Source organism: Nipponia nippon, unplaced genomic scaffold, assembly GCF_047370975.1.
Source record: "Nipponia nippon isolate SJK-2023a ecotype South Korea unplaced genomic scaffold, ASM4737097v1 scaffold_32, whole genome shotgun sequence".
NCBI classification, from domain to species: domain Eukaryota; kingdom Metazoa; phylum Chordata; class Aves; order Pelecaniformes; family Threskiornithidae; genus Nipponia; species Nipponia nippon.
The window spans coordinates 1,799,763-1,821,913 of NW_028262350.1; the positions used below are offsets into that span (position 1 = coordinate 1,799,763).

General features: G+C 42.7%; 1 protein-coding gene and 1 long non-coding RNA gene across 11 annotated transcripts in view; one reads left to right on the forward strand and one right to left on the reverse strand.

Annotated features, from left to right (window-relative positions):
- Positions 1-13: 13 nt before the first annotated feature.
- SMARCE1 (SWI/SNF related BAF chromatin remodeling complex subunit E1) lies at positions 14-17,641 on the forward strand. Of its 8 annotated transcripts, XM_087769894.1 has the most exons (12): positions 14-222; positions 764-876; positions 1,314-1,364; positions 1,878-1,921; positions 5,035-5,202; positions 7,457-7,537; positions 8,667-8,798; positions 10,340-10,511; positions 13,119-13,291; positions 14,293-14,394; positions 14,947-15,157; positions 15,984-17,641. In XM_087769894.1, exons 3-12 carry the CDS (start codon positions 1,358-1,360, stop codon positions 16,193-16,195), a joined length of 1,302 nt encoding a protein of 433 aa, XP_087626020.1. In that variant the 5' UTR covers positions 14-222; positions 764-876; positions 1,314-1,357; the 3' UTR covers positions 16,196-17,641. The 8 variants fall into 8 exon arrangements, with proteins under 8 accessions (XP_087626020.1, XP_087626018.1, XP_087626021.1 ...); XM_087769892.1 differs by lacking the exon at positions 764-876 and having other exon boundaries at positions 70-222; XM_087769895.1 differs by lacking the exon at positions 764-876 and having other exon boundaries at positions 70-222; positions 5,035-5,139.
- Positions 17,642-17,785: 144 nt separating this feature from the next.
- The window catches only part of LOC148054239 (uncharacterized), a 37,209-nt gene continuing 32,843 nt past the window's right edge, over positions 17,786-22,151 (reverse strand). For all 3 annotated transcript variants that reach the window (XR_015707418.1, XR_015707419.1, XR_015707420.1), the window contains 2 exons: positions 21,730-21,824; positions 17,786-17,885 (listed from right to left, as the gene is read on the reverse strand). This is a non-coding gene — a long non-coding RNA (uncharacterized LOC148054239). The remainder of the gene's footprint in view (positions 17,886-21,729; positions 21,825-22,151) is intronic.

Consider the following 22,151-nt stretch of genomic DNA (forward strand, 5'->3'; position numbering starts at 1 on the left):
TCCGGCCCCGGCGGCGTGCGGGCAAATCCTCGGCCCGGCAGGGGCTCCGGAGCGAGCAGGGCAGGCAAACCGCCTCCCCCTTAAAAAGCAGACCCGCCGCCGGCAGGCTGGAGGAGGGCGGGGGCGGCGTGTCGAAAGTGCGGAGCGGAGCGCGCAGGCGCCGTCCTCGCCGCCGCCCCGGCCTGGTGGGGAACAAAGGGAGCGCGGCCGGCGCCGGAGCGGGTGAGTCGGGGCGCGGGCTCCCGGTCGGGGCGGCCCGGCCCGGCGGCTGCGGGGCGGACAGGCCCAGGGGCACGCCGCGGCCCAGGGAGCAGCCTGGGGGACGAGGGGGCAGGCCCCGGCCCCCTCCCTGTTAGCGGCCGCTGGGGCGGAGGGGGCCGCGCCCTCCATGGGCGGTCACGGAGGGACGGGGGCGGGGGGGGCCTCCAGCAGCCAGCCCGGAGCTGCAGCGGCCGCCGGGTCGGCGTGGGCCTCCCTCCGCGGGGGCGCAGCGGCGTTTCCCGGCGCCAGGAGCCCGGTGCGCTCGGCCCCCGCCGCCCAGCCCGGGGAGGCGGCTCGGAGAGGCTGAGGGCCCCCGCGGCGCCTCCCTGTGAAGGCGCGGGGGCAGAGCGGTGCTGGAGCCGCCCTTGCTGCCGTTCCCGCGTAGCCCGGGCCCGCCTCGGGGCCTGCTCCCGTTCGGGCGCCTCTCGAACTTGACGAGCGGTCCCGTGTTGGGGAAGTTGTGCGAGTCCGCAGCTGAGTTATTAATCGGGAATCTCAAAAGGAGGTCCGGCTTCTGCTGAAACTTCGGAGGAGTTATTTGAAGAGAAAGACCGAAAAAATACTGCCTTGTTATAGCGCTTTTTCCATAGGCACCGACGGGCTTGTTGCTCAAAGGTTAGATACGCTCACATCCCGCGGCCTGTGATGGTGCTGCTGTCGCGTTTGGCGATTATTTTTTTTTTACCGTGTAAAGGAGATACTATTTAATTTGGCCGTTTATACATTCATACCGGTTTTCTGAAACAGCCAGTGAAAATAGTGGGGTATATTCTTTTTATTTCTTAAGGAGAAAACATGTATATACTTAAAACCTTTAATATGAAGATGACATATACCTCAGTGTTATTTCACAGCTATTTAAGGCCAGATTCCTTGGAAAGTACATTCATTTTTCAAAGAGATAACACCTTAGTTTTTAGAAACCTTTTTCTCTTTATTTCAAAATTGGCAAACTTTTTGGTAATTGATAGTAACTACAATTATTGACGTTTCAAAGATCTGGGAAAGCAAAGGCATAATATTTAATAGCATGATATTCTTTTGTCTTTCAGAAATACAAATATAATGTCAGGTGGCTGAGAATTTGGCTATCAAAATGTCAAGTAAGTTCAGATTTTTTTTTTTCCTTTAACTTGATGAATTAAAGATCTGGTTCAGCAGAACCTGTTTGTGAGATTCCTTGCATTAAAAGGAATGATATGGAGTATAGTCATTTCCGACTAAATTCTTGGCCTTAAATCTTGCTGTGGCTGATTTCTGGCATATTGTTTTCATAGAAAATCCAGATATCACGGCTCCTCCCACATCCTGTTTCACTGCATTTTTGCTTACTCTCTTTTTAATTGATGTGTATATAAATGGATTTCAAATTCTTCAGTCTTATGCCTAAATAAAAGGATAGCAATGGTGTGATCTTCGTTTTTTTCTTTCTTTTCTATCCTCTTCTGTTCTTTGCTTTACACTCTTCAGTGGCAAAATGCGAAGTCTTTGAGAGTAGAATTTCTGTCTTGTTTTTGTAAATGGCTTAAAAATGTTTGCCGCAGCAGATGCCTTATAAAGAATTCTTTCAAATTTTCAAGAAAAAAAAAAATTTGCTTACATTTATATCTTAACAGAAAGGCCATCTTATGCCCCACCTCCTACCCCAGCTCCTGCAACCGTAAGTATAGTGATTTTTTCCTCATTAACACAGATCTGGTAATACAGCCTTTAATAACTTACCAGAGCAATAATTATGGAGTTGCATCACCTTCCTGTATTGGAAACACAAACTAGTTGCATTTCATTATTAATATGATATGCATTGGTTAAATTAATCTCTCTTTTTTTTTTTTTTTAAGCAGTTTGTGACAGAGAAGCTGAATAAAGCTGTTTCACCTTTAAGGCTAGATCCTGCAGATACTTAATTTTCTGCAAGCAGTCAGTTGGCCTAAAATTATATTCACGGGGGGTTGCAACAGTACACTGGAATATTTCAGAACAAGCTGATAATATTTAATTCTAAAACTTCCCACTCAACTTGTGCCCAAATCATGGGCAAACAGTGCGTTTTTTTTAATGTTTCTGTTGTACCTAGCTGACTTTCAGTGGAGTGCAGGAGTATGGAAAATTCTATTGGGTCAGAATAATGAAACACTCGTGATGACACTTAATCAAATTTCTTGAAGTCACTGGTAGTTTGAAGTCTATGGCATGAGAAATACTTTACTTTGTAGTAACATGGTATGGAATGAAAACACGAACAGTAGCGTTCAATCATGTCCAGTTGCATTCATGCCTGTATAAAACGGTACTGAAATACCAGTATGCTGTGGTCGGGAAAGCATTTGAAAGCAAATGCACCTCTTCTGTAGTGTTCACATTTCTAAATAGGTTGCATTTTAGGAGTAACATATTCACACGAGAAAACACAAATCTTTTGTACAGAAGAATGAGCAAAGATGCTATAGTGAAATTTTTTTACCAAAGAAAATTTGAAAACTGTTACCTAGTAGAGCGTCCTTGATCTCTGCATCTGGGATGAAAACTGCAGAGTGGGATTTAGATGAAATGTGATCCTTCAGATTTATTGTGCCATACTTTCCATTTAAAGAGGCTTGAAAATTATATAATGTATAAATATAAGTTATGTTCTTAAAAATTTACATAAATAAAACTTTATGTGCGTAGTTTGTTCAGAGTTTTCATTTTGCACACAACTTTTGTGCCAGTATTAGAAGCAACGCGGTGGCATCTACTCTTACAGCTGGATTCCTGCATTGAGAGCTGTGCATATACATGTGTGATTCCTTTGGGACGTAGCATGGGTACAGATGTTGTTACACAATGTACATCGTTGTGGTACATTCTTTAGTCCAGTTAGAAGTCTTCAGAAGGGTACATGAAACAAATTTCAAAACTGCGACTAGTGACATGCATTAGCTGTCTTTCAAGCATGTTCTGTATTAGTTATATCTTACGCAGTCCTTGAGGGGATAGTCTGTGCTCTGTTAATGCAAGCCATAAAAGTAGACAAATAACCTTGCTTGTTCTTCCACAGCCAGTTCCAGTTACTACAGTCAACAAAATACCAGTAGTTCTCATAACTACACTATTATAGCTGAAGTAACAATTCTCCGTGTCGTGCAAGGTAGTTCCCTTGTAACATCTAAATCCTGTCTTGCAGAAATAAAGAATTAAGCAGACGGAGATTACAATTGTCATCTGATTTTATTGAAGAGGTGTAGTTCAACATATTCAAAACCTGTTGTTATGGTAATGCAGAAAACTGTAGTAAAATGGTGTCTTATGAAATAGTGAACGTGTATGTCATGATCACAGGCATACAGATGGAGTAAATGTCAGCTGCCATGACTGAATTTAAAAAGTTTGGCAATAAAATACATATATTTGAAGGCTGACTGTTAAAGGATAATTTTACTCTGTATTTGTATTTTTAGAAATAAACTGACTACAGTGTGTCCACGTACACTTTAAGACTTCACAAGTTAATGTAGTTTAGCTTCTAGGTTATTTTTGTTCAATGTTTCTATTTGTCATATCTTGATTCTTGGAGTCCTGAATTTATTTGTGGACTTTTTGTAACTGTAATCTAGAATGGGTCCAGTCAGCAAATCACTTCAAAAGACTATTGGAATATGTGTTTCTTAAGGGCCAAAGTGCTACTAAAGAGTGGGACGCTGTGCAGATGACACTGAAATGTCTTGAAATGCTACAGGATATCATGAATCCTAATGGAATGATAGGACCACCACAGCCAGGACTTGACCACAATTACTATTAAATAGTTGATCCATTTTTTTTTTTTCCCAACAAAATTTGATTGGGAAGTGGGGGATAATGGAAGAAGGCAGGAGAGAGATTTATGTGAGGAGGGGAATACAGGGAGCCTTCTGATACTTGATTGTATGTAGGTGATGGGTAAGAAGGGATTGTAAAGAAATTAGTCTTCTCTACGTTACTGAGGTCAGAATGAATCAATCCACTTTCAAGAATGAATGAAGATGTGTTGATTAACTTCTGAAATTGTCTCGGATTCAGTGACCTGTTAAGACTAGTTTGTAGTTTCTAACCTGTAGATCTTATTGCAGTGGTTCCTCAACTCTGCCAGCCTGCAGCCTACCTCATAACAGAAGGATCCCTCTGTGAATTGTCTTCTCTCCCAGCTTTCTAATCGCAGTTCCCCGAAATATTTAACCTTTGCAAACCACCAGGAAAGTGTTCAGATACTGGTAGTGGTGCACAGATGGTGCTTTGAGAGAGTTTGTTTTTTCTTTTCCAATTTATTCACGGTATAATATTTGTTGGAAAGGCAGAAGGGAAGAAGAGCAGACAGGGATTTTCATTGGTATAGTAAATGTTGATCCTGGAGATTTCTGCCTGATTACTGTGTGCTGTGTTGCCTTGTAAGCTTAACCCTTTAGATACAGGAGTCTTACTGAATTGCTTGGTGGTTTATGTTGGAAAATTTTATTAGCCATGAGCTGGATTTATAGAATACTTGTTTAAATGAGTTACACACTTAATAGAAATAAAATCGCCAACTTCAGACAGAAATTTGTAGTGACACATTTGCTTAAAAGCCCTGTTTCCTTAATAGGTTTATATTGGAGTAAGTTTTGTGTGTTGAGAAGATACCAACTGCTACACCTCATTTGCTTGTTTAAATTCTGGTTGCTTTTGCATGCCATATTGCAGTTCATTTTCATTTCTGTGTTTTCCTCGTTTGAGCTCATTTCTCATTCGTGTTTTTGTCTCATTTGTTTCCATCAGCAAATGCCCAGCACACCAGGGTTTGTGGGATACAATCCATACAGCCATCTGGCCTACAACAACTACAGGCTGGGAGGGAACCCGGGCACCAACAGCCGGGTCACGGTAGGAGAATCAACTATTACATCATCCGGCAAACAACAGGAATTGACCAGAAATGGCTTTAGAGTTAGGTTCTTCTGAATCTTGGCTGCTGCCACTTCTTTATAAAACAAAAAATTACTTCTGATTCTTATTCCCCACCCCTACCCCTTCCCTTTCACTCTGAAACCTTTTGCAGGAAAATGGACTTCTACTCAGCAGAGAAAAAAAAATGTGGTAATCGTGTATGATGCAGAACTCAAAAAAGACAGACCTTGTGGTCTTCAGTGACCACTGCATGCTTAGGGAGAAGTTCTACAGTGTGGGTACAAATTCTTGGAGGGAGGGAACTGCTCATTTTATTGAGGTTTATTGGCACAAAAATACGGAAGAACATTTTGCAAACTGGAGATCATTGATAGTAGTTGCATCACAGTATTGAGCCATCAAGAGATGCAAGCCTTTATTTTTCTTTCCAGTCTTAGTCTGGTAATAACTGCAAAGTCCCAAGTTCAGAAATGATTTTTTCAACAGAAGCATGATGATAACAAAGTAGAATCCTTTCAGATCTTATGTACTCTGTCAGTGTGTGGAAAATGGATGTTACATTCATTTTTCATGGAGTAAACAAAGTGAGATGGAGTCAAGTGATGAGAGGTGACAGCTTTTTTCAAATACAAATAAAAGTCCTGAGCATTGGATGCAGTTAGGAAATGGACTGCAAATGTAACATTTTCATAACTAACATAACAGAAATAGAGTAAATCCCTGATTTTCTTTTTTTTAAGTTTCTGTAATTTTCATAACTTTAAGGTTTTTCATGTAAAACTTTCTATCTCAAAACATCTGATTAGTTTGGAACGTGATACAAAGATTTCTCAAGGAACAAATATGTGGTGCTTTTAATGAAGTGTACTCTTTTTATGCCTCTCTTATATAAACCTTTCAAACTTCATAGACGAAGTTCATCTGGTTCATTAAACTGTTTACAGAAAAGACCTTCCCCATACAAGCTGGAACTTGACTGAATGTACTGTCTGAACATGTACTTTTTTCCTTATACAAGAATAAGTTAGGTTTTGTCTGAGAACTTCCATTGTTTCTGTATGTCATAAGCATATACAGCCTTCTCTGCCATGCATATATCAATATATGTATGGTGTCTTTAAATTCCTGTTAATTTAAAAGCATTAAACAATTTCCGTTAATGTTTTTCAAATCCATCTGTATGTGTATATATGTATACATTTTGGTAATGCATATACCTCATGTACATTATTTATATCTATACACAATTCTGTATGCATTGTTTCATAGAGCTCCATAAATTCAGCAAAACAAAATATTGAGGAAAAATTTGCAAGCTGAATACTGAACATGAGCCGCCTTTGGCCAAATCCAAGTATTTGCTTATCTGTGGCCGTAGTCCTGAAAAATCTTGAAGCTGCTTTATATTTTTATGAAAATGCTCCCACTTAATATAATAGAACTCCTCGCATGTGTAAGTGCTTGAAGAGTGGAGGTTTTCAGAACTTGCGGTTGACAGGGACTGTAATGCTACTGCACTATTTCAGGAGAAAACCCTGTCAGGTGTTTTGTAGATTGAGGGGACCGGAGAGGATGCAGCAACTTTCACCAACAGTTAGTGCTCAGTGTCCTTTTGTTTAGTGCGAGCAATATGCTTGACCGCGTACAAACCTAAAGGAAGATAAGAGCACAGAAGGACATTACAGGCTAATTTGGACGATTAAGTACAGCGTGGATACAAGTAACGCACGCATTGGCAGATCAGTTGCATAGGGTTGTTTTCTTTTTACAATGAGTAGTTTAATTGGCTCCAAATTTGCAGACAAATACATTGCTAAAATGATCTGAAAATGAAAATATGTCTCTAACTTCATGATCTTAAACTTTCTGCTTATCTTTTTTTAACCTGTACTGTAGCCACAGTAAATTTGTCAAAACAGGTACAATAAATTGCTCATCAGAAGTGAGGAAAGCAACCTGCTGGGATTGGTGTTTCCATGTAAATGTGTGTTCCAGTTTTAAGAATATGGAGCCCTTTTTAAGATTTATCTAGTTACTGCTCTGTAAACTTACAGTTAAAAGGACAACCTTAAAGTGGAAAAATAATACTGTGAGGACCAGCTCTAGTTAGTACCTGCTCACAGTCTGGGTAGGTTTTTTTGCTGATGTTGCTTGTTTCTCTTGGTGGGGAGGCTGTAGGGGGGTGTAGTTTGTTTGTGTTAACTGCACAAGAATGAGTGTTTACCAAAACTAGTGTGTATAGAAACTGTCCGGCGATCACATTAACAAATGGATTTATTCGGTTCTTTTATAGGCTTCCTCTGGTATTACCATTCCAAAGCCCCCCAAACCCCCAGACAAGCCCCTGATGCCCTACATGAGGTACAGCCGGAAGGTGGGTATACAGTGTCAAACAAGTTATAATAAAAGTTAGCGTTCGTATGTGCTAACAATTAATTGCTATTGTCTTAGTTTCAGCTTCTAAACTTTTTACTTCTAACAGCCTGCACATTCTTTTAAGGGAATTGTAAAGTACAGATGCATTGCCCTTCAGAATAAAGGCAGCAGTAGTCTGTTCATGCAGTTGCCAATTTCTGGGGGGAAAAGTTTTCTCTAAAATGATAATTACTACCACTGTCTCTGCTGACAAGGATCCACCCTGCCACATTCAGAAGTGCCTGTGACTTACTGACAGAACTTTTTTATATAAAGGAAGTATTCCTTGCGGTATACTGGGCTTGGTACAGTGCTGTAGCTGGACTGAAGAGTAGCAATGAGTGGACTTTGCATGTTCTCCTTCACCAACCTAGCCTGTGGCAACGTTTACTTCGCTATTCTATGAACTGTTTGACAGAAAGTAGGAGAGAGACTCTTGTGGAGTCTGAAATCTGATGGGGCATGGGGAGGGCATGTCAGCCTGTCTGAAGCGGGTGAGCCAGAAGGAATTTCTTCCACTTCTGGTAAAGTATCTTTACCAGCATGTCTGTCTTAGGCAAAAAACCATCAACAAAAAAAAAAAAGTCAAGTGGCGCAGCAAGAAATAACACTGGCAGCTCTCTCCTTGTTTTTTTTTTTTTTCCCTATAAAGTTAGAAACTTTTTTGGTGGAGTCAGAACTTGTTGGAACTCAAATTGATCAGCAAGACTGAAAAATATTTTGAAATGTTACATTCTGATCTGAAAAGCTCAGTGCTCTTTATCATAATCTACTGCTGGATGTGTTTACTCAGTAGCATTTTTTTTTTTCCCCGAGATGCAGCGATGTGCATTTAAGAAGATAATTAAGAGGGTTAAAGGCAATATTCTCATGAAACCAAAGCCATTTCAGCAATTGCCTGTTTCAGTAGATGGCTTCCTGCTGACTTCCTGCCCCAGAAAATAATCGAGATAGTTTAGCCAGACTCATTCCTAACTTAATCCTGTTTTTCATGGTGATTCCAGAAAGAACACTGAGATGACAATATAAAATGTTTAATTTGGAAGTATTTAGATATCATTAGTAAAGCTCCAGCTGTTTCTGTTAAGGTCTGGGACCAAGTGAAGGCGTCCAATCCTGATTTGAAGTTATGGGAAATTGGCAAGATTATTGGAGGAATGTGGCGAGATCTCACTGATGAAGAGAAGCAAGAGTATTTGAATGAATATGAAGCTGAAAAGGTAAATGGAAGAAATCTGGGATGTTTATTACAGCTGATTCTTCTAGGAACTGGTCTGAGAAGAAAAATTCATCTTCCCCATGCAGTGGTGTATGAGGCATTCACGAGACCCCTGTATGTAACTTAAATGGAAGTATGTCCTGACACGTCTTTTAGATTTTTTTTTAAATAACTGTACATCAACTGTGACTGGTCAGTTTTTAGACCTAATTCAAAACGAAGTATTTATAATTGAGTGTCAATTTTAACTGTTTTTAATGAATGGATTTGATTGTACAACATCAGTATTGAAAAGATTGTCTCAACACCAAAATCCTCTTTCAAAACTGGTGCTCTGCAACTACTGCTATTGTCATGAACGTGTTCATAAAAGACTTCCAGTCACGTAGGGTTTGGTTTTCATGGTGTAATCTGGTATAACTCCACGCTATGGCATAGTGTTTCGTTTCTTAATAGAAAAATGCTACCACTTTTAGGGTTTTCTTGTGGTTTTGTTTTGGTTTTTATTGATCTTCGTGACAGAAGATGACAGCTACCTCGTGTCTAGGTTGGTAAGTGTTGAGGACCTTTACAAGACTGTTACTGTGATCCTAAGGTGCAAAGGGAAAATTGTCCAGCTGCTGTATTGTGCTCAAACCTGGTAGGCATCTGAGGCTGTGTATAACCTGGTCAAACCTGAGCTGTTTTTATTCCAAGTCAATAGAGAAGTTGGAAAAAAAAAAAAAAATCAAGGAATTCTATTTTTTAACTTGGTAATGATGTTTAGATTGTAAGCTCCTTGGGGCAGGGGCCATCTTGTTTATATTTTTAAAGTGCCTAGGCAGAAGGATTCCAGTACTAATCATAAAGAAAACAAGACGTTTAGGTACTTCTAACAATATTGTAGATGATATCTGATTTTTTTATTAGGAATATCTCAAATCACTGTACAAAATCTAGACTTGGCAAATTTTAAAAGTGAGAGTAAAGAAAGCAATTCAAGGGGAAAAATACTTCAAAGAAGGTGAAAATAGTGATGCAGTCCTGCTACCAGGAGGAGACAGTAGTCTGGCTGCAGCATTCTGTATCATCCCACTGCAGGGATGGATCAAAGAACGGAGAAATCACAAGTTATTTTGAAAACTGGTTCATGACATACTGCAATAAGGAAAGAGAAGAAATCAGAATCAAAGATCTAGTTAGAACTCCAGAGAATTACTGCATATATTTTAACTCATTTTTTTTATCTTCTCAGAGTTTGTCTGATCATAAATGCCTTGTTCTGAGGTGTTTGGTTTTTAAAGCTCAAAAAACAAAGCTATTGTAAGACTTTTCAGGTATTACAACTGAAATGTACCTAAAAGCCCAGCTAGTGTTTTTTAAAACATGAATGACTATGGAAGAAGTTCTAATTTGTAAAAAGAAAGACGAGAGGATATGGTCATTTGTGTATCAGCCAGATGATTCAAAATAGCTTTGTCTGTATAACTGCAGTTTGCGTTCTACAGCCTACGGTCTGAAATCGTCCAATGGTGCAATCAAACAATATTGGTCACATTTCAGATAGAGTACAATGAGTCCATGAAGGCCTACCATAACTCCCCTGCATACCTTGCCTACATCAACGCAAAAAGTCGTGCTGAGGCTGCACTAGAAGAAGAAAGCCGACAAAGGCAGTCACGCATGGAGAAAGGTGAACCTTACATGAGCATACAGCCAGCAGAAGACCCAGATGGTAAGCAGAAAGGAATTTGTATGCAGGTCCAGTCTCATTACAGGACTGACAGGATAGAGAAACGGACTCCGGATACGGAAAACTACCAGCATACAGCTTTCACAGTGCCTAACGTGGCTTCCTTTCTATTTTGGTACCTTTAATACTGATTTTCATGATCACGTCTTATTTCATACAGCTAACAGCTGACCTTGTCTTGTTTCCAAAAACTAAGGTGGCAAGCCAGTGGCAAAAGTTATTCTAATCCTTAATTTTGTGTGAAGTAATGCTTACAGTTCAAAACAAATAGGCCTGCTTAAAGCTCTGTAATAGCTTTAACATATGCACTATAAAAGGCTTAGATGCTTGATTTATATCCAGCTTGAATGGAATTTTGTGCTTTATTACCAGAAGCACATAATTCTGACAGGCAGAGAGTTCTGGTATGATTAAGAGCACCTGAACTTTGAATGTGTTCAACAACTGTCATTTGAGATTGTTTAGAAAATACGTTACCCTTGATGTTGACAAGTTGATGAGAAAATTCTGAAAGTTTATTTGTCTGCAAGGAAATGCACCCCACCCAGTGGGAAAACTCACTCATACGCCTAATGTCTACTTCTAAATCCATGACCAAATACTTGTTGAAACCTGAGAGTGAAAAAATGTACTCAGTCAGTTACACCCCTTTTTTTTTAACTTCCCCCTTGGAAAAGTACACCCTTGAGATAAAGCTCATGGCAAACAGCACTTACCCCAGTGTGAGGTAACTGCAAAATTTATGTAAATACATTTAGTGTTGCAGTAGCTGGCATTTTGGGACTTCAGGTTCTGTTCTCTGCTACCTGGGCCGAGCGAACTCGGTCAGAACCAGCTGCACTAGGCCCTGGCTTGCATCTGCTTACGCCTGGAACAAAACAGCAGGTTATTTCCCGTGACAGAAACGGTGCTTCTGTCTGATCCTGCGTGTCACTAGGATCAAGAACTTTTAGCATAAAAGGAATCTTATCAAGAGGACAAAGGCACAGCTTTAAGGAGACCCATTTGCTTGGTACTTTGTCTCTTGCAAATCTGTAATCTTCCCGCTATTTTTCTCTTTTCACTTCATTTAATCAGATACCTCAATGAGAAATTGAACATAACACTGAAATAAAGCAGATAGAGACTTTCATTAAGCTAGTTATCTTCTTTGGCAGTATTTCCTGGCATGATATGTTAGGGTTCTCTTTAAGATTTCTGTGAATAGATGGAGAATAGTCTCCATTAGGAAAACTTGATGTAAAATAAATTCAACTTCTGGACTTTTCTACGTGACATCATTTTGGAAGATAATTCATACTTGTTGCTTAATATTTTAATACTCAAGGAAATACGAAATGTTCTCACAGAAGTTTCTTCTAAGCTTGTTTCCTCACCAATACTTGATGCTATTTAATTACTGTGCTTCCAATTCTAATTAGTTTGACTTGAATTTTTTTGAGTGTGTTTTGTAGATGGGTTCTTGATACCAAAACTGCAGACTGTGGTTTGATTTTTATTATGTTAAAAGGCTTTGCCTGCTTTCCTTGAAGAAATACAGAAAGTCATAGCATAGGAGGACTTCTGTCTTCTATGGGCTGCAAGCTTTTGAGTGCTGCTAGATATAGGAAAACATGTTATTTTGCTCTGCTTTGTAGCACCAAACTGAATTTTACTTTTAAAATGAGAACCTAGTACAATCCATAATGCCATAGTTAATGTTAAATTCTGTAACTGGATTAAAATCGTCCAAGTTCAGTATCTTGCCGTAAATTGGAAGCGCTTTTAATTTGATTGGAGAGAAAAAAAAAAATCCTTGACCTGAAATATTCTTAAATCTTTGTAGCTAATCCTCTAGACGCATGTCAGACAAGACAGTTTGGTCCCTGTTGGGCTTCCTTTAATTTCTTTTCTCTGCAAGAAGCTTATAAGGAGACCAGCACTTGACCTATTGCTTGTGTACTTTTTCTCCTGAAGTGTATTTTTTTTTTCAGTAGCTGTTCTTTAGAGAACTGCATTTACTAAAAAATAATAAAAAATACTCTTATTACATTACTATGAATTTTCAGTGATGAGTAAACATGTATCACTGCTTCATGCTTTCATTCCTCAGTGTTTCAAAAAATAAGCCTTTTTGATCTGTGCTACAAAGCTTATTTATATAGGAGTCACCCTCCTGTTGGTATTTTGCACTGGATATTGTTCTGGCAACGTGATTAATCAGGAATGGTTTGGTGGTTTTCTGGGTTTTGGTTTGTGGTGGTTTTTTGGGTTTTTTTATTCGGTGTATTAATAGTCCCTCTTACTCTGGAAACATGGAAAGCAACACAGTAAATAACTAGGTAATCCAAATTTCAGACATGTGGGAAATGCATGTGAAGTCGTAGCTGTTACAGCTGTGCCAGGGTAAATGGTGTTCTGTCCTCATATTGTCTTTTTTTCTGATTACCTGATGTTCTATATTTGTTAGTATGAACTTTGTGACGTGACAGCAACTGGTGTTAGGGGTTTTATGTTGTTTTTAATTAGTGGTAATGTGAGTACAGTGTCGTTGGACTTAGTCCTTACTTTGTGGAATTGAAGCAGTTGCACTTAAAACTCTTGTTTCAGATTATGACGATGGATTTTCTATGAAGCACACTGCCACAGCTCGTTTCCAGAGAAACCATCGTCTCATCAGTGAGATACTGAGTGAAAGTGTGGTGCCCGATGTCCGCTCTGTTGTCACTACAGCTAGAATGCAAGTTCTTAAACGCCAGGTTCAATCTTTAATGGTTCATCAGGTAAAGATAAATGATATGAAGGCAGCTAAAACATAATGGTGTTGGGCTGTACTCCAAGTCTCGGATCATTTGATCATCTACGTGACTATTCTTGTTGGGTGTCAATGTTCCGTACACTTGAATAGCTAATCTCTGGGTTTTCTTGGGAGTTGCAAGATGTGAGACTTCCCCTTCTGTGCTGTTATTGAGATCATGTTAAACTCTATTTTGTTCTTTAGGATATCTTAAGTATTAATTCCATGGCTCTTCATTGTTGTACATAACCCTTCTGTATGTAGTGCAAGTCTTCTGTTCAATAGGTGCTGGTAGAGTTGTGGCTTTCAGGTAGCCTATGACTCGTAATCATCTTTGTAACGATTCTTTATTACAGTAAATTGTCCCTATTGTAACATTTTTCATTGAAAGTTCAGTGCATACAAGGAAATCTAGCGAAGTCACGCACGCACGTTTCACCTAGCTTTGACTGGGATGTGCCTGTATTTTCCAAACAAGCATGTTAACAGAAGAATCCTGTCGGTGTAGTCAGTGCACATGTGGGTGAAGAAAACTGAGAGACCAGAATGAGAGAGAGATTTGTTGCTTTTTTTTTTAATTAACAAAAGAAGATTCGGGGGGCAGTATCCCTTCTTTCTTTGAATTGTGGGCTTTCTGCGTTAAGAGAATGTAATTGATGTGTTGTGCGTGTATAGGTACCTATGGGGTGTATAATATGGAAGAAGATACGTAGATTTTATGCTGGAAGATTCACCTCAAGTACATACTGTTTTTCATTTATAATACGCCTAGCCAATCCTGAATTACTGCATAGATACATTTATTGGTCATACTTCTCAATATGAACTTCTTAGCTATTGGGTACTAGATCAAGGAAGGCATGAGGATGTTTATATATTATATGGGTACATTGTAACATATTGGTCTAAATATTTTTGTACGTAGCTGTAAACATTGTCCATTTCTTCAGACGACTGCGTAGTAAGGTTCTCACCATTTATTTCCAGCGTAAACTAGAAGCTGAGCTTCTGCAAATTGAAGAGCGTCACCAGGAAAAGAAGAGGAAGTTTTTGGAAAGCACAGAATCCTTTAACAACGAGCTCAAAAGGGTACCACTCTCGCTCTCCTCCGCTTCCTCTGAGGAATCTGCTAGTTACCCCTTTGTACAAGTGCTTTACCCGCTTCTGTTTAGTTCTGTAGTCAGTTATGTATAATTACACAACTGAGGACTGCAGTGTCCTAGTGGGGGGGTGTTGGAAAGCACACAGTGTTTGTATTTTCATGCTCCTTCAGTGACCTTTAGTGGTGACATTCAGCCAGCACAGTTGAAAAGCGCCTTCAGGCTTGACTGGTTGGGTTCACTAGAGAGCAGCTCAAGGAAGGTGGCCTAAAGCCACTGTGGAGAACGTACTGCTCTGTCCTTGGCTGCATTCAGATAACGAGGTTTAGGTTGTTTATTTATCCTCCCCCCCCTTTTTTTTTTTAATATGCTTGTATCTCCCTCCCTAGGTACTGAAGCTTTTAATATAACCTTTGTCAAATCAAAAGAATTTTATGCTGCATGTAGAAATATTGAACTCATAATTGGGTTTTACTGATGTTTTGTTTTTCAGTGTAACTGGGGTAGTAAAAGTGCTTCCCTCTTTTTTTTTAATTGCTAGTTATGCAATTTGAAGGTGGAAGTGGACATGGAAAAGATTGCAGCTGAAATTGCTCAAGCTGAGGAACAGGCTCGCAAGAGGCAGGAGGAAAGGGAAAAAGAAGCAGCTGAGCAAGCTGAACGCAGTCAGAATAACATAGCAGCTGAGGAAGAACAGGCAGCTAACAAGACAGAGGAGAAGAAGGAAGAGGAGAGCGCTCCAATGGAGACAGGTAACCGCATTTGAAGGCCAGCGTCAGAATCCTCGAAGGATCAGCATTAAAGTATCTCTGTAGAGGCTCAGCTTAGCCAGGAGGAGTGCCCTGTACTTCTGCTGTTAGTAGGAAGAAAGGCTTAAGAACAACATTCAGAAGAGTTAACTTCATCTTGCTGAACACAGGTGTTTGCTTTCTTCTCATTAAATTGCCCCTTTTAAAAAGAGGAGAGGCTAAGATTCCACAAAGCCATATGTAATGCTTCGTGTGTGATGTACCCAAGGGGAAAAACCATGCTTTCTAAACCTAACTCGCCTTTTAGACATCGGTTAGCTAGGAGCAACTGAGAGCGTTTCCTTGTCCCAGTGTCAGCGTCTGGCAAGGACGGTAGAACAGCGCTTCTTCCCATGCTGCTCTTACAAGCTGATGTGCGGGCTTTTTGTATTCCGTACAGTGACATTAGAAACCATTACTGTATTTAAGAGTATCAGTGGCTGGTATCTCAGTGAGTCATTGCTGTAACAGCACGAGCGCACAGAAAAGGGGACCGAGGAGTTTGAATTCTAGTGCTTCTGGTGTAACAAGGCCCACTGCTTTCTTGTGGCTGGCCTTCTGAGGTCAGGGAGCTGCAGGTGACTCTCGGGACCCTGTGTGGCAGGACCGCGTACCTCCCAAGCACCGAGAGGTCTGTCAGAGCTGTGCCTGTTACTGCACGTTCTCAGCGACAGAAATAACTGCTATGGAATACACAGATCTATTACAGATTCTTTTTCTTCCTAAATTCTAATTGCAAAACCTGAAATGTATTGGCATGTAAATGACACTGAGAAATCTCTTATTTCAGAAGAGCCTCACCCAGAAGAGAGCACAGAAAACCAGCAGAACGGTGAAGAAGGAACATCTACCGCAGACGATAAGGAGAGTGGCCAAGAAGGGGTCGACAGCACTGCAGAGGAGGGAACCAGCGACAGCAACACTGGTTCAGAGAGCAACAGTGCAACAGTTGAAGAGCCTCCCGCAGACCCTATCGCTGAGGATCCTGAGAAGAAAGAATAAATACTGACTCATTTCATGTGTTTCTTTTTAATGAAGTACTGTTTTGATTTCAAAATGTGCTACGCGGCTTTTGTATCTTCCTTGTCTGTATCACTTTTCTCCAAAGGATACTGGGTTTTAATAGCGTCAGATTATCGGCACAGCGACTTACAGGGGCCTTTAGAGGCAAAGGATATCTTAGAACAGGCAGAAAAGAAAACCTCATGCGTCTAAACACAGCCGTACAATATGGAGAGATATTATTGCTTGGGATTTCTTCCCTAGAAAGATAGCATTGCTTTTGGTTTTTATATTAGAAATCAGGCCACCTTCCCTTCTTCTAGTTACGTGACCACAGTGAAAATGCAGCCGTTCTCAAAGGCCCCTCTGGTTCACTTGTGGCTGAAGTGAGATGCGGATGTGCGTCACCTCTGCTGTACCCCTCCTGACCTGCCTTTCCCGAGGGACCGACTGCCCCGACGCACCTGGCTGGTGCAGCGTGGCGTCCGCAGCCAGGATGCCAGTGCTGCGGTCACAGAGGCTGATGAAGCAGCACGGCTGAGAAATGTGGTCAATGGCGCTCGCTTTCTAGAGAGGTTAGGAAGCTCCTGAGGCAGCTTAGAGCTGACGCTAGTATTGAGCAAAGACACGCCGTCTGTACGGGGTATAACCTTGAGCGCTTCCTTCAGCTAACAAAACCAAAAAACCCCACAGCAGCCTAGCGTGCATCACCACCGCTGGGTTAGTTCTTGCCTGCGAGGATGTCTACAGCTGCCCAGGTCTTTGCTTTTAAAGAAAGCTTTCAGTGCTCCTAAATAAGGCTGAAACCTTGGTCTTGGGGTTTTTTTGTGTGCGTAATCTTTGTTGTCTTTTCTAGAGTAGCTGCTCTACAAGGACGGAAAGTTGCTCGTGTTCTGCATGCGGCATTTCAGGAGATCCGTTTCCAACGGACCGAGTGTAGTCATCTTGAAATAAATGACATATCTTAGGGTTTTTTTTTCTTTTCAACAACAGTCTTTGCTTTTCTTTACCAATTAACTCCTTTATTTGCTACTAAGGTATCCTGGTATGACCTCAGCCAGAGAGATGGCAAAGTACAAAGCAGGAGAGCATTTAAACACATCATGTTCTCTGAGCAGGCAGTCGCTAATACAGCAGAAATGGTAAAAAATAGTAGTTTTACTTGCCCTGAGCTTTCAGAACCTCTGGGAACTCTAAAAATATACTGAAAATGCCACATTTTGCCCTACTGAAGAAAAAAATACACTTAATTGCAACAACAGGTACAAGCCGTTCCATGACTTTACAACTGTAAGAGACCACATGATACGTATGCTTCAGTAAACTAGTATGTTTTTACGGAATAGCGGGTGTATCAGATGGCAATGTTTTTTTTAAATCCTTTTGGTCTTTTTTTAAACGGTCTAAAAACAATAAAATCCAATGTGTTTGGTTTTTTTAAACTTACAGCGGTCTGGTTCTTGTCTTTTAAGGTAACACCTGTATTTGATTTAGGGATTTCATCAGCTGTTCTCCATCTTAACATGGAATTCATTATTGAAATACACCACATGCGAGAAGTTGCACTGCAAAAGCACTTTGAAAACCAAAGTAAAAATTCCTCAGCTGGTCGAGGCTTTTGTTGAAATGCTGGCTTTGTCTAGAGGGATCTCCGATGATGGCTCCTGACTTCGAAAGCCCATGGGAGAATCTGTAGAGGAAATAATGCAAGTGTTGGTGAATGTGAAATCTCTGCCTGTAAGCTTTTAACTGCCGCCCTCCAAATTATCAGAAATAATTTTCATGTTACTTTAAACCAAGTAAAGTTTCCTGCGCAAAGGGCCGAGAGGTTCAAACTTACAGAAAGTACCCGGCTTGCGAGATGCAGAGAGGAAGATGCGATTGTGGTCCGAATACGTGGTATCTGAAGCCAATTTTTTCTGCTGATTAACTGCTGTGCGTTCTCCCCGAGTTCACGAGATTTCACGAGCTGATTTGGGCCTTCGTTTCTGCTTGGAAGCGGCTATTCAATCAGGCACTGCCTGGTGTACACAGCACACCAATCGGTGCCATCTCGTATGCATATTAAATAGCTTCAGAGGCTCGGCCTCGCAGTTTCCAATTTCACTTCGTACTCCAAGGCGAGTAAACCTTTCGGCAGTTGGTGCCAAGTGGAAGTTCCTCGGCCGGGTGCCTGCTGTCGTTCTTAGAACGTGCCGGTTCTTCTATGAAATAGCGTAATTCAGTGTAATTCTAGAGAACTCGTTTAAATCCTTGCTGCAGATGTGAGGGCTACCGCCGCCACCGGGCTCTGCTTCAGCGGCGAATGCGAGCGCGCCTGCGCCGGCGCTGGCGGAGATCGGCGACCTGAACAATCAAATCCATCCCTACGGACAGGGCTCCGGCTCGCTCCGATCCGCAAACCTGCGCTGCGGAACGCGGCGGAAATGAGGAAGAAAGAGAAATGGCGGCCGCCTCTTCGGCACTGCCGCGCAATGAGCGGCCCAAGAGGGAAGGCCTGCGTTTTCCTCATCTTCTAAGGAAAAGCAGGGTTCTGATACCAACGCGCTTGGAAAAAAGGGTTACTTTGGACACAAAAAGAACCCTCTTAGGAGGAAGCAAACCACGGCTGCTCCTTAATTTCGGTTTTAAAAATTCGAAGCAGTGAAACCTGCCTAAAAATTAAATTTCAATTCAAAATTTCAGTTTCTTGGAAGAGCAAGCGAATTGTTCTTGCCATTACGCTTAAGCGTTTGCAGTCGTACTAGTTAAATCGCATTTTAGGAGTTTCTGTTCAGAGCAATTAAAAGGATTGCTTTTAGAAAAAGACATCTGGAGGCACTTAGAGGAAGGGGGGAGTTACCGAGCGACCCGTTTGGGTTTTACGTTTCGTAACGGACTGTGCCAAAACGCTAGGAATTAAGAGGGGAGGGTTGCGCGTTCCACTAACGCGGTAGCCTGAGGAGCCTCACGTCGCCAAAGCGAACGGACGAAGGCTGAAATACGACGCGTGAAACCTGCGTTAGGCGTGTACCTGCAGCTGGGTATTCTCCTGCCTTGGGTAAAAAGGAAACCGATTAAGCGGCCACCAGATGCATACTTGTCTCATGGAACAAGGCCGTTCTTTCCAATAATTTAAAACTTTTAGATTTTTCAAAACTGAAGGCAAAGCTCAGGAAAGCTTGCGCAGCCTGTCCTCCACAGACAGATCTGCGTTACCACTTGTCCCAAAACCCCTCCCCAGGCTACACCAGTGTTTTACTGGGCTCGCAGAATGACCAGGGCCGTGGACGCCTGCAAACACGCAGCCTTCTGTTTTCTTCTACCAGAGCACGGACTCCTCTGCCTAAAAACTGTATGCTCCTTAATCGATACCATGGCCTGGCCTCTCCGTTCAGGCAATAACCCCAGCCAAGGCTGAATGGATTTATTTTCCTTTCATTTCAGGCTGTTCGGTTGCTCAAAGATACCCAACTTGTTTGCAGAGGCCATGGTGTGACCGACTCTAACTGAGAAACCAGCGGCATTTGTCTTGAAATGGCGAGTTCTTTGCTAAAATCACATTATTCTAACTACAGACGCCATAAAAGAACGAGGCTGTTGCCCCTGTGTTTAAAGTCGAAGTTCTGTTTACCACGTTGCATCTCCAGAATTCAGATTTAAAAGAACAAATGGGATCGCTCATCCCTGTCTGCTGGATTCCCCTAATTCCATCCTGCGATCTGTTAGCGCGCCGGATCACGCAGAAACTGATGGCAGCGTTGTTCCCGTCAGCTGAGCTCCCTTTAACAAACCGTTTCGATTATAGACAGAGATTGCTTTGTATATTAAGCTATACATCTGAAGGTTTATTTACTGCATTTTGCTGTTCTAAAAAATCATTTTCTTGAATGATTGTTGCTGCCAACATAAAGCTTTGATTTCTTAAATGCTCCCGGCTGCTGTCTGGAGTGGGGGCCGACCACAGCGGGGCTCAGGTGGAATCGGCTGGCGCGGGAGCAGGAGCCTCCACACCTCAGGTGCTGCAAACGCTCGTTGTGCAACAGCTTTTATCTGTGCAACAACCTTGGTTTTGAAGGCCCTTTGTGCTTTTCATCTGCTACGTATTCTCAAGGTATATGTAAATAACCATAATTATTGGCAAAGACAGGGTGCGTTGCAGCTAAGGGTGTGTACCCGAATGAGTAGGTGTCATCCTCAAGGGTAAAGTAACTTCTCCAAGCACATGAAAACCTCCTGGAGGAATGCCCAGCGGGTAGCGTTTGCACCACTGACCAACCCCTGTGTGCTGGCGGAGGTCCCCGCAAGGGACATTGGCATCAGGGACCGGGTGCAGGAGAGGGACCTCCTCCAGGGCTCCTTCACCCGGCTCCTGCGACAGCCCCTTCCCAGCCCCGCCGCTCCGGGGGCTGCAGCTGCACCCAGGAGCCTGGTGCCTGCTCCACACCCCCAGCTGACGATCCACCGACCCGCTCTGGCAGAGAGCGGCTAACGGGAGCTCCCGGCGAGCCAGCATGCCCACCTGCAGCTCCTCAGCAGCACCCGAAACCCTCCCACGGGGAAGATGGAGCAGATAAAGCCCACCAGCTCATTGTGCTTTGGCTGCTGGGCTTGGCTGTCTGCCTCCTCCACTTCTTGTCTGCTTTGTTTGGTGAGGGGGTGCAAGCTCCTGGACCCCCGGGGCTCCTCTGGCCGTGGCGAGGGTCCCCTGGCTCCTCCCGTGGTGGGGTAGGTGTGGGTGCAGGCTGGGGTGGTGCGGGAGCTGCTGAGGGTGCCGGTGCTGCTGGAGGCAGAGGCTGGGGTCCCCCGGGTGCCCGTGAGCTGGCGAGTCTCACGCCCACGGGGGCTGACGAGGAAGTGAAGAGGCAAATCCAAAACCCTGCATCGTGGCGAGGGAGTTGTTTGCTTTGGTTTGTTTTTCTCTTCAAGGAAGAAAACAAGCTTTTTTTCAGAGCCTGACTCAGGCTTTGTGACCTCTGCCATCACCACGGCTCTGCTGTTCGGTTTGCTCTGCAGGTAAAATCAAGTAGGCGAAGGTTCTCTTCTGTATTGGGCAGTTCTCAAAAACATGCTTTTATCTCACCACAAAAATACACTTAGTAAAAGTTATTAAGAAGCCTGGGCTAAAAAAATTGCTCTTAAAGTTTTTTGGATTTTTTTTTTTTGCATTAATGTAATTATCAGATTTTATCACCCCCAAAAACCTTCTGACCTACAAAACTGAAATATAATAACAGGTACATAGCACAGAGCAGGCCCCAAAGGGTAAATACTGAAAGGCATTGAGATGTTAAAATATGAAGCAGGCACCTTGTGAGATTGTTCGAAAGCAATTCACCAGGCGAAGAGCTTCACTCCCAGGGAAATCCACAGCTCTTGGCCTCTTAAGGACTTTAGGCACCTAAATACCCTCTGAAAGCACTAACCACGTACGTGACTGAGGTTAGCGTCCCGTGAAAGACAAGTCTCGTCTTTGTGCAGCAGCTAAACTTACAAAAAAAGCCCCAAACTTCTGGAGAAACTAAACAAGGGCTTAAAAAAAAAAAAAAAATCACCTGTGCATCACCTGGGAGGGTCTTGCCAAGCTAATCTGCTTCAGGCAAAATGAGGACTTTGACCGTAGAAGCCTTGCGTACATAAAGGATTATCCCTGTGATAGAAAGAAAGAAAACAGATTAACAGAGCTTTAGGGGGATAAAATACCAAAGGAAAGCCAAACCCTGGCGCAGGCGGCCAGGGCGGCTCGCTGCGCGAGGAAACGCGAGCCGCCGTTCAGAGCATCCCGCTGCGCCGGCGCCCAGCGCCTCCAAGCCGAAGTGGAAAGACCCCGCTGCAGCTCGGGGGTTCGGCGGAGCCGGGCCAGAGCCCTGGGGGGGGGGTAGCCCGGAGACCCCCCCGGTGCGGCTGGGGCCAGGGAGCCCCTGGGGGGTGAGGAGCGGCGTTTCCCCGGGCTGCGGGGAGCAGGGCTCGGGCCCCC